A 17031-nucleotide genomic window follows, 5' to 3' on the forward strand; every position below is an offset into this window, starting at 1 on the left:
GAGCCCCGTCCAACCTGACCTGGAATGTTTCCAGGGATGGGGCCTCCACTACCTCTCCGGGAAACCTGTTCCACTGCTTCACCACCCTCATTGTAAAAAACTTCTTCCTTATATCCAGCCTAAATCTATTCTTCTTTAGTTTAAATCCATTATTCCTTGTGCTGTCACAACAGGCCTTGCTAAAAAGATTGTCCCCATCTTTCTTAGAAGCCCCCTTTAAGTACTGGAAGGCCACAAGAAGGTCTCCCTGCAGCCTTCTCTTCTCCAGGCTGAACAACCCCAACTCTCTCAGCCTGGCCTCACAGGAGAGGTGCTCCAGCCCTTGCATCATTTTTGTGGCCCTCCTCTGGACCCACTCCAACAGCTCCATGTCCTTCTTGTGCTGAGGGCCCCAGAGCTGGACGCAGTACTCCAGGTGAGGTCTCACCAGAGCAGAGTAGAGCGGCAGAATCACCTCCCTCGACCTGCTGGCCACGCTTCTTTGGATGCAGCCCAGGATTCGGTTGGCCTTCTGGGCTGCAAGTGCACATTGCCGGCTCATGTCCAGCTTTTCACCCACCAGCACCCCCAAGTCCTTCCCCGCAGTGGCTGCTCTCAATCCCTTCATCCCCCAGCCTGCATTGATATCAGGGGTTGCCCCGTCCCAGGTGCAGGACCTTGCACTTGGCCTTGTTGAACCTCATGAGGTTCACACAGGCCCACCTCTCCAGCTTGTCCAGGTCCCTCTGGATGACATCTTGTCCTTCTGGCATGTCAACCGCACCACTCAGCTTGGTGTCATCTGCAAACTTGCTGAGGGTGCACTCAATCCCACTGTCTATGTCATCGATGAGGATATTAAACAGCACTGGTCCCAGTACAGACCCCTGAGGGACTCCACTTGTCACTGGTCTCCATGTGGACATCAAGCTGCTGACCACGACCCTCTGGATGCGACCATCCAGCCAATTCGTTATCCACCGAACAGTCCACCCATCAAACCCATATCTCTCCAATTTAGAGAGAAGGATGTTGTGGGGGACTGTGTCAAAGGCTTTACAGAAGTCCAAGTAGATGACATCCATTGCTTTTCCCTTGTCCACTGATGCAGTCACTCCTTCATAGAAAGCCACTAGGTTGGTCAGTAAAGTAAAATAAAATACCCTTTTTAAACACCAAAAAAGGAATTACACAACCTAGAGAGACACAGTATCTAAAATTATGAAGCCATCAGGAATCAGAAATATTCAGAATTCCAAAAACAGGTATAAATTCGAAGTGGTAAACACAAAACATAGCTTGGAAATAATTACAAAACTGAGTAAAAAACAATACTCTCATTTCTTTATTTCACCAGTGAACAGAACAATTTTGCTAATATATCTCAAAGCAACTTCTGAACAGGAGTGGAGGTAATCAAAGGTACCTGACTCTTTCTTACAGAAGGAAAAAATATTAACTGGGAGCATGCCAAAGGAAATTGGTTAACTGTACTTTATTAAGTGACTCTAACCACATGTTACACACCAGCTCATTAACCAGACAATGATTTAATGGCTTTACTCTGCTGTAATTACAGAACAGATTAACAAAACTGCACTCAACACAGGTAGCTCCTTGTTTAAATTAGTTTCACATGCCATTAAAGCTACTCAGCTTTTTGGCAAACTGCAGTTTTATAGATTGGTATATTATTTGCAATTATTGCTAATTGCTATGAGCAATGATTGCAATACCTTTGGAACACATCTGTTGCTGCCACTATTTAAATGTGACAAGTTCATGGCTAACAACTTTGTATGTGTTACTGAAGTACCATTACCCATAAGTGACTGATGAAAGTCTTCTACCTTTATACTTGGAAATACAATAGGCACTTCATCTGATATAAGGGTGATCTGTATTTTCTTTCATAACGGGCCGCTTTATGCGTCCTAAGGTATCTAAAGTTAGCAGTTGATCCTCAGACAATCTCAACTAGATCAGGAGATTATTCATGTAATAAAGTACAATACAGACACTCATTATCAGGCATTCACGTGGCTGGAATAGCTGAAAGCCTGTGGCCAGCACACAGGACACATGCTAATGTCTCTGACACAAACCTGTTTGTGAGGGAAGGTTCTCCTTTACATACCACACCATCTGGAAATAAGGGGAGACAATAAACATCTCACTTCCAGTAACAAACACATTTCAACTGCCCGTGCTATAGTACATATGTGCAGTGCAGACACGCCCATACCCAACAGATGCTGGCTTTGATAAGAAGAGTGCTTTTTCATTATGCTGACTTCAGGGGATAACACATCAGAGAAGAGAAACATTTTCAGTCTCTAGGAACGATGATGTAATCCCTGTTTGTGCCACGTCCATTGTAGCAGATAAATGTACAGCCTCACAGGCTAAAGCAGCAGGCGGGGAGTGCACTGTGCTGTGGAAATAAGAGCTGGAGAAAGACAAAAAATTCCAATTTAAAAAAAACCCCAAACTTTAAAAACCATTCAAGACTTGAGCATGGACCTGACAGAACTGGCGTCACTCATATTGATGGGATAAATGACAGTTTCTAAAGTCTTTTGAAGATCTAAGGTACTGGTATAAATTCTGAACATTACAGCCAGTGTGAGATGGGTAGGAAGCATTTCCACAGGGTCTGATGACTACCTGACCTACATTAACCTTGGCATTAACAACACTCATGCCCAATGCAGATCTTCAGAAAGCTGAAGTTTTGGCACTGTCCTTATGCATCTGAATGGGCATCACATATAAAAGGAAGCAAAGGATTAGGAGGAATGGAGCAAGGTGAATGTGTGACGAGGCACCTTAACAATAACAACTATGGGCTAATGCATTTTTTAAATGAAAAATATTAATAATATCTAAGGACATCAGCAGTCAAACTGTGCACTTTGTGAATCTAGTGTCAGACTTTTACTCACTGAGGAACAGTTAAAACTGCTGTCAGCAACCACGCTAGTGGGAATTCACAATCTGTCCCACTGCGGTAATATAATCCCTGAGGCAGCAGACATGTGGCAAGCTGCTGAACGCTTGAATACAGTGGTTCTTTGTGACAGAAGCTGCAGAACAGTAAAGCTTACAGGGACCCCAGGAAATAACCCAAGACCATTCACCTGACACCATGGCAAGATCAGCTGTAGCTGTGTCATTCCTGACAAATGTTTGTTTAACCTCCTCTTGCAGACCACCCAGAAGCTATGGCTTCACAGCATTTTCAGCAATCTGTTCCCATGCCTCTCTCTCCTACTGTTCAGAAGCACATGGGTATGCTGCCCACGGATGGTACATGTACCATGGGCACAATGGACAGGAGGAAGCAGGTCTTTCTATAATGGCTTTTTGTATATTTATGTATCATGCTTCTTGGCAGTCTCTTCTCTGCCAGGCTAAGCAACATCCTAGCAGATTACCCAACTCGCAGTTGGATCAGACAGATCTCATGCCTCTTTTGTCAAGTTCCTCTGTCCCTTTCTCCAGATGGGCCACATCCTTCTTGGAGTACAGTGCCTAAAACAGGATCACAGCTTAACAACTGGACAGGTGTATTGGGTTTGCGTGGCCAGGTTTTGGTAGCGGGGGGGGGGCTACAGGGGTGGCTTCTGTGAGAAGCTGCTAGAAGCTTCCCCCATGTCCGACAGAGCCAATGCCAGACGGCTCCAAGACAGACCCACCGCTGGCCAAGGCTGAGCCCATCAGCAACAGTGGTTGCGCCTCTGGGATAGCATATTTAAGAAGGGGAAAAAAATACCCCCAAACCAAAACACTGAGACTCAAACTGCAGCTGGAGTGAGGAGTGAGAACACGTGAGAGGCACAGCCCTGCAGACACCAAGGTCGGTGCAGGAGGAGGGCAGGAGGTGCTCCAGGCACGGAGCAGAGATTCCCCTGCACCCCTGGTGCAGCCCCTGCTGAGGCAGCTGTGCCCCTGCACCCATGGAGGCCCACGGGGGAGCAGAGATCCCCCTGCACCCGGGGAGGGCCCCACGCCGGAGCAGGGGGACGTGCCCCAAGGAGGCTGTGACCCCGTGGGAAGCCCACGCTGGAGCAGGCTCCTGGCAGGGCCTGTGGGCCCGTGGGGAGAGGAGCCCACGCTGGAGCGGGTTTGCTGGCAGGAGTTGTGGCCCCATGGGGGACCCACGCTGGAGCAGGCTGCTCCTGAAGGATGGCACCCCGTGGGAGGGACCCACGCTGGAACAGTTTGTGAAGAACTGCAGCCCGTGGAGAAGTTCATGGAGGACTGTTTGCTGTGGGTGGGACCCACACTGGAGCAGGGCAAGAGTGTGAGGATTCCTCCCCTGAGGAGGAAGGAACGGCAGAGACAACACATGATGAACTGATTGCAACCCCCATTTCCTGTCCCCCTGCGCTGTTCATGGGGACAAGGTAGAGAAATTGGGAGTGAAGTTGAGCCTAGGAAGAAGGGAGGAGTGAGGAGAAAGTGTTTTAAGATCTGGGTTTTTTTTATTTCTCATTACCCTACTCTGGTTTGATTGGTAATAAATTAAATTAATTTCCCCAAGTCAAGTCTGTTTTGCCCGTGATGGTAACTGCTGAGTGACCGCCCTGCCCTTATCTCGACCCACAAGTTTTTTGTTATATTTTCTCTCCCCTGTCCCGTCGAGAAGAGCAGTGATAGAGCAGGTTTGGTGGGCACTTGGCATCCAGCCAGGGTCAATGCACCACAACAGGGCAGAAGGCTGACTTCACATGTTTTTTCAAATTACATTCTTACTCAGAAATGCATTAAATCAATGCTTATTTAAAACTAGAGGAGTATTTGTTATTTATGAACATTACAGCTTCTTCTTGTGAGCATTGAATGACCAGAATGAAGCCCTCATAGTCCAGGAGGAAGCAGTTAATGACCTGCTATGCCACCTGGACGCTCACAAGTCTATGGGGCCAGATGAGATCCACCCGAGGGTACTGAGGGAGCTGGCAGAGGAGCTTGCCAAGCCACTTTCCATCATCTATCAGCACTCCTGGTTAACAGGGAGGTCCCTGATGACTGGAGGCTTGCCAAAGTGACGCTCATCTACAAGAAGGGCCGGAAGGAGGACCCGGGAAACTACAGGCCTGTCAGCCTGACCTCGGTGCCGGGGAAGATTATGGAGAGGTTCATCTTGAATGTGCTCAACAGGCAAGTGCAGGTCAACCAGGGGATCAGGCCCAGCCAGCATGGGTTCATGAAAGGCAGGTCCTGCTTGACCAACCTGATCTCCTTTTATGACCTGGTGACCCACCTGGTAGATGAAGGAAAGGCTGTGGATGTCATTTACCTGGACTTTAGCAAAGCCTTTGACACAGTCTCCCACAATACTCTCCTTGGGAAACTGGCAGCTCACGGCTTGGATGGGTGTAGTCTTTGCTGGGTAAAAAACTGGTTGGGTGGCTGAGCCCAGAGAGTAGTGGTGAATGGAGTTAGGTCCAGTTGGTGACCGGTCACGAGCAGTGTTCCCCAGGGCTCTGTTTTGGGACCAGTCTTGTTTAACATCTTTATCAATGATCTGGATGAGGGGATTGAGTGCACCCTCAGTAAGTTTGCAGATGACACCAAACTGGGTGGGAGTGTCGATCTGCTGGAGGGGAGGATGGCCCTGCAGAGGGACCTGGACAGGCTGGACCGATGGGCTGAGGCCAACTGGATGAGGTTTAACAAGGCCAAGTGCCGGGTCCTGCTCTTGGGTCACAACAACCCCATGCAGCGCTACAGGCTTGGGGAAGAGTGGCTGGAAAGCTGCCTGGCCAAAAAGGACCTGGGGGTGTTGGTTGACAGCCAGCTGAACACGAGCCAGCAGTGTGCCCAGGAGGCCAAGAAGGCCAACAGCATCCTGGCTTGGATCAGGAATAGTGTGGCCAGCAGGAGCAGGGAGGTGATTGTCCCCCTGTACTTGGCACTGGTGAGGCTGCACCTGGAATCCTGTGTCCAGTTTTGGGCCCCTCAATACAAGAAAGACATTGAGGTGCTGGAGCGTGTTCAGAGAAGGGCAACGAAGCTGGTGAAGGGTCTGGAGCACAGGCCTTATGAGGAGCCGCTGAGGGAACTGGGGTTGTTTAGCCTGGAGAAGAGGAGGCTGAGGGGAGACCTTATCGCTCTCTGCAACTACCTGAAAGGAGGTTGTAGTGAGGTGGGTGTTGGTCTCTTCTCCCAAGTAGTTAGTGATAGGACAAGAGGAAATGGGCTTAAGCTGCGCCAGGGGAGGTTTAGATTGGATATTAGGAAAAATTTCTTTACGGAAAGGGTGGTCAAGCATTGGAACAGGCTGCCCAGAGAGGTGGTGGAGTCACTATCCCTGGAAGTGTTCAAAAAACGGGTAGATGTGGCACTTTGGGACATGGTTTAGTCTAGTCTACCCTTGATTGGCTTAGAGTAGACTTGGTAGTGTAGGTTAATGGTTGGACTGGATGATCTTAAAGGTCTTTTCCAACCTAAATGATTCTATGATTCTATGATTGTGAAGGGTCTTATCACAAATGACATCCGGGTTTTCCTTTCTCTGCCTTCTGGGATGGGGCAGCTTTAATTTCTGCCAAGGATTCTGTCTGATGTTCTCTAAAACAGGAGAACAGATTCAAGAATTTCTCTGTACTTGGGATCAAGGGCCTAAAAGATACTTCTTGAATTATCAGGTCCTGGCCCCCAGCATTACACCACACTACAGCATGACCCCTGCCAAATGTACTCAATGTACTCAGCTCCCTCAGGATGTCACCTGGGTTTTTTTTGCTCTCACTCCTTCTAAAAGAAGACTGAAATGGAAGTCTGGGACCTAATCTTCTCTACACTCATTCACAACTGGTTCATACTCATACATGATTCTTCCAATACACAGTACTGGAATAGCTTAAATAGCTATTTAATATGCCAAATAGCTCTCCTACCATTGTGACGCTAATTGATTTGTCATAGTTTTAAAAAGTATTTATATCCCTCTCTCACATTTTTGCCTGAGAAACTGAAATAACTCAGAAGCCTTTCACACCATGACAGCCCAGGGATGCCCTTCCTCCTGCAATAAGCCCTCTGCCGGGAGTGCTACTTTAGACACCAAGACAGTTGGTCCTTCTACCATTAAATGAAAACACCTCTGAACTAAATTCCTGGTGCTACTCACTGTCCAAATTCTTCCTTTATTAAGATGAGCCCCATAGTTTTCACATGTTTCACCAGTGATTGCAAATATACAGAGGGCATCAGTTCAAGCAATGGACAGCGTTAGTGGCCACTGAAGGAACTCTTGATAATAGTTTCTAACCACCCAAGAGGCCTAAACCAAGCAGGCTGGCAAGAAAAACTATCTGAAAAGACAAACATGTAAGCCTTGTGCAGGAGGACTACAAAACTGCAGTGAATAACAATACATACCGTGCCGCTGAGAACGACAGGAACAGTATAAGGCAGACAGCAGCAACTGACCCTAATGCAACAGCAGTCATGTATTGCAGAGTGGGTGATAAATCTGAAAGAAAATATCAAACAATTCAAACAACCCAATACCAAATAGTGTAGCTTCAGTCTGGTGACTGACCAACTGAGTCTGCTTGAAGCTAAAGTACTGTAACAAAACTCAGATGCTGGACTTACTGCTCAGTCAAGTAGTAATGGTAGTTACCATCCGGTTCAGGAAGTAAGTTTAAATGGTGTATATCTCAAAAGCAATTATACTTCTCCATCCCTCAGTTTCCTGTTGGGTTTTTTTTTTTTCCGGTTGGTTTGTTGTTTTTGTTTTTGTTTTTTTTAATTTAGATACTCAATGTCAACATTTTTCCCCTCTCATCACTGGCAATTTCAGTCTAAATCATATGCCAAGGTGGTCTCTGGTGCCAGAAAATCCTAGTGCTTTATTAAATAGCTCAATGCATCTCCTTCAAAATTTTTACAATCTGGGAATTATTTCTCTTCCCTGTTCTTTTTTTTCCCCCCCAAGTGACAGAATAGAAATAAACATGGCAATGACAGCCTTACCCAAGCCCATAATACCAGATGCCATGCAGGGACAGAACAGAAGGCCTACAGTGATTTGCTGTCAAAACTAGAATTAGTAAGAACTACTGGTAAAGGTACCGTGACAAAATAGAAACCAAATCCCTTCAAGCCACCTCTATCCCATTTTTAGCATTAGTCAGAGGTTACCTATTTCTTACTGGATTTCCCACAGACATCTGCGATGCCAGGATCTTATTCCTGCACAATTCCACAACACTACTTGCTGTTAAATCTTGCAAGCATGATGTTAATTAATGTTTTAGCAAAAATTTAAACTCTTGCAAACATGGCGCTTGTTCAGTGAAATTACTGTATATGTCCACGATGAGAATCCAAGTGCCTGAACATCAGAAAAGCAACTTCTGTTACTCAAATGGAACTCTTTTGGCTCATCTGAATGTACAGGCACAACACTGGCTGGGTGCTCACCTGAAACACCCTCAACAATGGATCTGAAGCACAAAAAATCATACAGAGCCATAAGGTGAACCTGACCAGTTTACCATCTTTGCCTAATGCTGCTCAGTGAAGCAAGGCTTGTATCTGTGCAGCACCTCTAACCTGTAAACTTACTGTGAGTCTGGCAAAATAAAGAATTTCAGACAGGGACCCTACAAAGAAAAACCGTTCAACATACAGGCATGTTCAGTTTCGGTAAAAGTTGTACCTGTCCTTATATCACTGTAACACCAGTTTCCATAAGCAAGTTATGCATCTCTAGAGCAGATGTCAGCCCTCCATAAAAATGATAGAACTGTCTTCCCTACACATTGTAGAGTATATTTGGCGAAACCCCCTCAAAATTCATTTTACTTATTTGTGACAGAAAGAAGCGTGTTTTTAAAAGCTTTCTACCACTCTCTATGACAATGATTTATCATACAATGTGTAGCTTTGTCTAGACTGCATCTGAAACAGATCCATTTGGTTTAGATATTTAATTTAGAGATTTGCCTTCCACACAAGTTGAATTAAGAAATACTCCGCAAAGGATTCAGTGACCCAAAAATACTCTCAGCCTCTCCAGCTGCAGAAGTACGTTAGGCCAAGGACACCGTTTGGCTAGAAGTCCATTCAATTTACAGGCAAATGGATTTACAACAGAAAGCCAAAGGCCTGACCTGTCCTATTCCCATCTTCCAATGCCCATTCTTTTCATCCCAAAACTAAAATCCACCTATATTTAAGACAGCCTCTAACAATGCTCTATAAGCTGACAAATGACAAATTCAGAAGAGGGCAGTTTTCTGTCTTTTCAGAGTTACTTTACAGCTCTTGCCTATACAGCTCTAGCAGTAGAGCCCTCAAACCTAGGGAATCCTTGATCTCAGCCGAGTCTCCACAACCACAAATTGCCTAAATTATATTCTAAGTGAATGAACTAGGTCATGAGGGTAAGCAACAAAAGGCAACCTAGAAATAAACACACACTTGTCACCAGAAGATGAGTAATAGCAATAGTCAGACATGGGTTTTGTGAACAGTGGAAGCAATGCCAATGCACCTCAAATGCTCCATGCACCGCATGATTTATTATCATTCCAAAGTACTGTCTCACTCCTCAGCGTCACTGCATTTCCTAACTCCTATTCATGAGTCTTTCAAGTCAAAAGCAGAATTTAGCGTTTGCAGGGGACTCCAGTTGTGCCACCTTCTCTGTCAGGAGAGGCAAATGTTTGCTTTTTGCTAAAACATGACAAAATGGGTGAAGAGAGTACTTTCTACCATGGTGGAAAGGAGGGAAACTTGACCTCTAGCGGATTCCAAACTCCTCTAAGGTAAACTCATTCACTAGAAACATTTCATGGTCAAGAAGAAAAACAAAGATAAAACCATGCTGAGAAATTCACTGACTTTTAAAGTCATGTCATTACACTTCTAAGAAACCGGTACTTACAAGTAAAGAAGTTAACCATATTTTTCATTTTTGTGTGGTGTTTTTTATTTTCCTAAGTTCATAGAAGGATTTAATTCTCCAAGGACCACCTGAACATACTGAAATAAATAATGTGGCTTTAATAGCTAGATATTTTTTTTTTAAATCTTTAAGCCAATGTAGAACTATCTTAAAACAGGCTTCTAAAATTTCACATCTTCTGTGCTTCAAATCCTTTGTGCTCACAAATTGCTGTAATGATTTGGATGTGATGCACAGAAAGAGTAATATTGAAAACAGGGAGAAACCAGAGAATGCATTTTAGAATGTGGTACTGAATCCATTAGAATGGAATACTGAAGTGCAAGGCAAATTTTCTGCCTCTAACCTTTCCAACCCTCAAAGTCAACAAACCATTAATGGTAAATGAAGAAACAGCCACAGCAATTATTAGTTTATGCTGCCAAGCAAAGCCATGACAGCTTCTGTTTTCTCATTAAAGGAAAAATTTACTTACTTTTAATTTGTGCCCACACAGCACAGGACTGTGTTCTCACCTGAAAATGAAAACATAAGAATCACTGTTTCTCATGAGAGAAATTTATTATCACTAACACCCTCTGCAAGAGCAGCCATCCACAACATACTGTATTTTATTACTATTGGGAATGGAGACTTTTATTCCCATGGTAGCAGCCTCTAGCTTGTCTGAAAAGATTATAAACTACAAAGATAAGATTAGAGCTAGAGCTTTGATGAAAGGCTGGTGCTAGTCCTTCAGATCATCACTCTTCCTTTCTTTCTAAAACCTCGGCACCAAGTAACATGGAAGGATCTTTGAAGCTGCTTGCATAAGAATTCAGAATTTGTGAAATGCTAAGGTAAGGCTGAATATGCTGTATTAACTCTATCCCTATGTAGAATATATATGTTAAAATAGGATATTTAATGGCATGTTTTTCAAATACCAGAGGTAGGGTTTTTTTCAGTTGTAACAACTTGCTTGTTAAGTTTTAACAATTTTTGTAGAATACTCACAGTAGTTAATGTTCACAGTAGTTGAATAAATGTTTATCAGGGGTCTGCTTTTGCAGACTTGTTTAACAAGTTTGGGTTTTTTTACAGTAAGCTTTGGTTCCTGCAGAGCTTCTTCCCCCAGCATTTCACACTCATACATACACAAGAAGTCCTATTCTAAGTTCTATTGTCTATTGTATAATTACTCTGAAGTCTATTTTTGTAGTGCTTCTATTATGTAGTTTCCTGATAAATTACTTTCACAGAATACATAAACATGTATTTTTCATGTTTGGGCAAAATATGTATTATGTTGCTCTGCATAACAGTATGTTTCTATGAAACTGAAGGCTACATTTTGAAGCATTTGCGCAAAATGACAAAGGCACATTTGTATGCTTAATCTTACTTTTGTGTGTCTGCATACTGAATTGTGGAATCTCAGTGTTTCTTAAACTCATTTTTTATAAGGAATTTTCTGGTTATTTAAAAAGACAAAAACACTGACAAAGAAAATACTCTTAGGAGAGGGAAAATAAAGAACTAGGAGTGGATTTAAAACCTCAACCAAATGCCAGACTCTGGAGGCACTGGTGGGAGTCCCATCATCTGGAAATAGCTACCTCCATGACATACCTAGTTTGCAGGAAATCAGTCATCTCCTGCCTATCAGAGAAGTTACAGAGCTCCTAGAAATCTCAGCAGCAAAGTTCACTGATCTGCACTTTATACTAAATCAAGTTATAAATCCCTTCCTCTGATGAATTAGCACCTTTTTGGAAAGTTATCAGTGAAATTACTCCTCCAAATACTTTAGCATCCATGGATCTCAAATTCCTTATGTCAACCTGGATATTCACAGGTAGCTAAACTGGAGACAGAAACCCCTTCCACAGCTGCACACTTAAAAGAGTTCTGGAGAAAAGAGAAAAGCATATATACTTTTCTCAGATTATTTTTTTATTAGGCTAATTTTAACAGACTTCTCTCACAGTAGGGGTCGTTTTGATTCCAATTTTCCAAAAAGCTTACAGCTTCTTTGCTGAAAAGACTGTATATCATCTTCATCCTTCACAATCCTGCTCTTAGTTCTGTTACATGCACAAACTGATCCAAAAAAGCTGATGCTGACACTGAACAAAGGCTATGCTAAAGAAGTTAATTTCAAATGAGTTTAAATTCCAAACACCTTTTTTAGTTCTTGCCCTTCACTATGAGCCTTGGCTCTCTGCACAGCATGGAATCCATGAAGTAATCACTGGAGATTAAAATAGGTACCAGATGGGTTTGAGTTATTTAATTAGCAGTATCCCTCATGGAGAAGGACACTTCCAAGGGTGGACAATTTGTTCCCCTTAAGTAAGGTTTTCATGATAATGACAGTAAATTCTCGTTTGTTCCCAAATCCTCCCTTGGTCTCCATCATCCCTATATTCCAACTGCTAAATTAATCAATATGAAAAATGGTAATTTCCATTATCTCCCACTTCCTAAGTGCTTTCCTTGTACATCCCCAACAATCTTTCCAGATCATCTGACCAGCCTTTTAACACATCTGAATGTCCTGCACAAATGAAATACGCATTTGAAATCCTCCACCTTGAAAAACAGAAAGTAAAAAAAACACAGCAGACACCTTTCTCAGGACCTCCAAATCTGAGCAGGGGATAAATGAACATGGACTCAATAAAACAAACAGCTTACTTAACTGCGTCCACACTATTTTATCTGAACTAATTTCCCCACCCTTACCACAAAGAAAATATGTCATGTATATTGAGGAATAATGGCAATAAAAAGTCACAGCCAAGCCATGATTTTGCAGCATGTATGACACAAATTGTACCATTCTCAGCATGAAGGGGTCCGGAGTCAGAAGGGACTCTGGAGGATGCCAGAACATAAAAGTACAATAATGAGAACGTTTGTTAGGAGTCTATGGCATACAGTTCTAATGTGTCTGTATTCAAATGGAAATGTGTTCACAAGTAAAACACACTAGAGAAATGCTGATTTCACATGTATTAATAATCAATGGCCAATTAAAAAGCAGATTTTTTAAGAAGCAGACTTTTAAATATTAACTCTTAAATCCAAATTCAGTTACTTAAGTAATCAGATTTTCACAAATTCTCAAAACCCAACAACCCTCAAGTCATAATTCTGAATTTCTGTAACTTTTAATACCAACAATTGCACAAAATACATGGGCATGAGAATTGAAGATAAACCAGTACTTTTGAGCCACAGGTCTAAGTTTTATTTCAAAGCAGCAGAGCTAGGAACCAAAGCTGTTTGGTATTTGCAATCCTAATAGTGATTTCTAAATGTTGTATGTATCTTTGTGTACTTCATCAAGTAACAAAAGCCATACAGGAAAGTGTATATTAAGGAGCTGATGCATTCTAAATGGAAGGAAGCAAACAGTGACTTCTACAAATAACAGTAATAACATTCCATTAAATCAGTGGCCTAGAAAACACATCTGGCAATGCTAGATATGAAACATCAAGAAATAATCTATATGAAAAAGAAAGAATAATGTAACTAAGAAGCAGTTTAACAAACAGCTGGCAGAGATGCATAAGCAATCTGCACTGTTCTGTGCAAGAAAAGCCTCAACACAAGTAACAATAGGAGATGTTTCTTAGTATCAGAAAATATAAGGGAGAGAGCTAGGGAAACCAATGCATAAAACCTAAGGATACATAACTGAGTTCAAGGATGTATTTAGGAGTGCTTAAAGAGGCTAAACTTGTATACATTTCCCTCATTAACAATCTTGCTCCACAGACTAAATTTTTCTGAAAAAATACAGGTTGTTGTCCAAATTCCAGGATATTTTGGGCTAACTTAACATTATTTATGAACTGAATGCCTTCAAGTGTCATTTTCCTACTTATTCTCTCACACAATTAATTTAAAATTTATGACAAACAGACTTGTATCAGGATCAGAAACCACTTCATCTGCGCCGTAAAAACTTCTTAGATGATTGTTAAAGTAGATGCCACACAAAACATACGCTGCACAGATTAGTAGATACCAGTAACAGCTATTACATGTACTTGTCTTATTTCACTCGCTTTGGTCTGTGGTTTGTTACATTTGTTACATTTCTTAATAGAAGCTGTTCTAACTTACTGAGATGTGGGTGTAGGCTTCTAAAGTTGTAGAGAATTATTTGCAGGTGACTCAGAAATCAGTTTTTGCATGCCTCCTTGCTTCATGCTGTATACAGGAAGCCCTAAAACTCTATTTTAATTTTTTTGGCTGGCAGAGTGAGGCACTGTTTAGGTGTTTTTTTATTTAGTAGGGGTTGCTTTGTTCTGTTTTTACATTTGACATTCAGGAACACGAAAAGTCTATCACCTGACCCATATGAGAAAAGCTCCTTACTGCTGAGACTTGTGTTACAAAAAAATTACAAGCTGTTGACCCCTGAGATAGGTAACAACTGGAAAACTAGTGGCATAATGACATCATGGGAGGCAACACACTAGAGCACAAGACAGCTGAGATGTACATTTTAGAAACCTTTTGTTTCTAATTGAAATATGTATGTACTTTAAAATGACAAAAAATTAATGCGAGTAATATACTTTTTTCCACAAGGCTTTCCCAAGGGAGGTGGAGTTGACATTCATTGCTACATGGAAGGTAACACACATGATAAAATATATTTTTCCTTGTCATTTCCTAGCATTTTTCATTGCCAAGGAGTAATTTTCAGATTCTCATAGTAATCTCTCTCACTAAATTCTGGCCCAATAAAGACACCCTCAATTACTGAAGGCAGTGATGGCCCTGCATTTTTTGTTTTTTCCACTGTTAGCCTTTTGGCATTCAGAGTTGCTTCTACATTACAATGACATAAATATCTGCAAGGAATTAAAAGAGTTTTTTAAAGAGCTTCAGATTTAATCTAATTCTGTCAACTAACAGATTCTTGCAACATCATGAAAAATTTAACACAAAGCTAACATTTTCCTTTTTTCCCCAGCAACATTTCGTTCAACAGAGGTAAAGAAAAGGTTTTAAAACATCCATTACCTTATTCCACTCACTTATTATTCGCAAAAAAACACAATACTCTTCTCCCAGCTTTAAAGGAGCGTTATAAAACTTCCCATAGTAATGTCTGTCTCCAAGAGCAATTGACATGTTATCAGCAACATCCTTCGCCCGAAATTCAGCTGCCACATATCCTTTAACATCAGTGGTGTTACTAAAGTAAGTTGCAGCAGCAAAGGAGTCACAAATAAAAGTGCTTTGCAAACCCAGAGGAAGCACAATCACTTGATAAAGACTAGAGTGAAACAAAAAAAGTAAACATTAGCCCTCACTTCAATGTACTAAGCATCAGACATTCAGTAATTCACATTGTCTTTTCTATCTGTAGCCTCTTAACTGCTTTTTATTATCAATGTCCAATATGAATGCTTCTTATACTAAAATATTTCTCTCTGTGTGTATTCCATTGTGTTTTGAACCAAAAGCCTGCATGCACAGCTTAGAGCTGGTTCTCCTCACCACATGCACATTAACTTTACATGTTTATTCATGTTCAGAAAAGCATAAAAACGAGTTATTGCAGGCTATCTCTTGCGTCTCTCATCTAACATGTAAGTTCACCTATGAAGCAATACACCATCGGCCTCTGAAAATGATTTGTCATTTCCCAGAAACAATACTTTTTCTGTTCAAAGTGGAGGACAGATACCATTTATAAAAAATTAATCAAATCTGTCTTCAGACTTCTCAAAACAATGTTTAGTCTATGGTACCAAACTATAGGAAGACCAATTATTAGAACTGTTACACTAGTCATTTCCTGAAACATTATTAGCTTTCAAATATTTTCTGCTTTAGTATAATGTTGGGTTACAATTACCTTTTCCTTCTATCACAAACAACACTTCAGTAAGGTATAAATCCTTTTTCTCTAGAAATGTATTTTGATAGTAATACACTAACATGAAAGCACCACGTCAGAATATGCATAAATACAGACATTGTTCACCATTTCCTCTGGCTCCTAGAAAAAAACCAATGTACTGGCTGCATGAGTTTGTTGGAAAAGAAAACTCACACAGGTGGAGCTGTGCTTGGATCCATCAATAAAAATCTACTGTGACTTCACTATGGATAAAGAAAAAAAAAAACCCAAAACCAACAGTAAAAACTCAGAATCATCAAAACCAGAATTTTGTTCCAGAAAGCAGGGAGGAGTCTGAAGCCAAATATTACTCTGCTAAGGGAGAAACAGGGAGTTACAGCTTAAGTTTTCTCCCATTGCTAACAAAAATAATCTAACCCCCACAAAAAGTTCCAATATGTAAATAACATAAATCTGCAGAATGTTTTTTGAAAGGGTAAAGAGAGCACAGAGACAAACCTGATCGGTCCATTTCGATCTTCTGCTTTCCGGAGAGTGAGCAAGGGTGCAGAACCTTTTACCGCAACAAATTCTACATCTGGGAAAGGGGGATCTAAAAAGTAAACAAATACCAGTGCTTCAGGGAGGTTTTAGAAATATTTCAGGCATGAGGGTTCCTAGCTATTTTTCCCAAAAAACTGAGCCTCAAATGCCTGGCAGCCAAAGTCCACAAACAACGTAAATAGTCTTGTCAAGAAAAACACAGAGCAAATACCTGCAAGATGGCACGGCAGCCCCAACTCAAACCCCTGTGCTGAAGTATATCTGCTAGCTGGGAAAAACAGAGATGCCCAAAAATGATGGTAGACTACAGAGAAATGAGACAGGAAAGACTTGTTGGAAGAAGCAGTATTATTTATTAGACTAACTGAAATGGTCAAGGAGAAGGAAAAAGATGAAACTCCAGGCATACAGCCCACTGTAAGAAATAAAATGGTATAAGTAAAGGAGAATCTATTAGCACCAAAAGCACTTTCAAGAAGGCAACTTCCTTAGTTCCTGCTTACAATCAGCTAGCACTATCTAGCCTCTTAAATTGAATTTCAGTATGGGTACAGAGCTCTAATTTGTTTTAGTGGGAGACTGCGTCAAGGCTAAAACTGAATGAACACTCCTATCTCTAATTTCAACGGCAGTGATGGCAGCTGCACAATGATAGAGACTGGTGCTGTGATAATGGAAATCACCACTACCAGCCTGGAAGCAA

At 41.8% G+C, this 17031-nt stretch overlaps 1 protein-coding gene across 1 annotated transcript in view; it reads right to left on the minus strand.

Annotated features, from left to right (window-relative positions):
* Positions 1-1312: 1312 nt before the first annotated feature.
* Positions 1313-17031, minus strand: part of SUSD1 (sushi domain containing 1) — a 49323-nt gene continuing 33604 nt past the window's right edge. The window contains 7 exon segments of the mRNA XM_075726035.1: positions 1313-2428; positions 7372-7465; positions 9890-9932; positions 9935-9978; positions 10386-10425; positions 14939-15194; positions 16284-16377. Of these exon segments, the coding sequence (XP_075582150.1) occupies positions 2290-2428; positions 7372-7465; positions 9890-9932; positions 9935-9978; positions 10386-10425; positions 14939-15194; positions 16284-16377 (710 nt within the window). The 3' untranslated portion in view covers positions 1313-2289.

Source organism: Pelecanus crispus, chromosome Z (genome assembly GCF_030463565.1).
Source record: "Pelecanus crispus isolate bPelCri1 chromosome Z, bPelCri1.pri, whole genome shotgun sequence".
NCBI classification, from domain to species: Eukaryota; Metazoa; Chordata; class Aves; order Pelecaniformes; family Pelecanidae; genus Pelecanus; species Pelecanus crispus.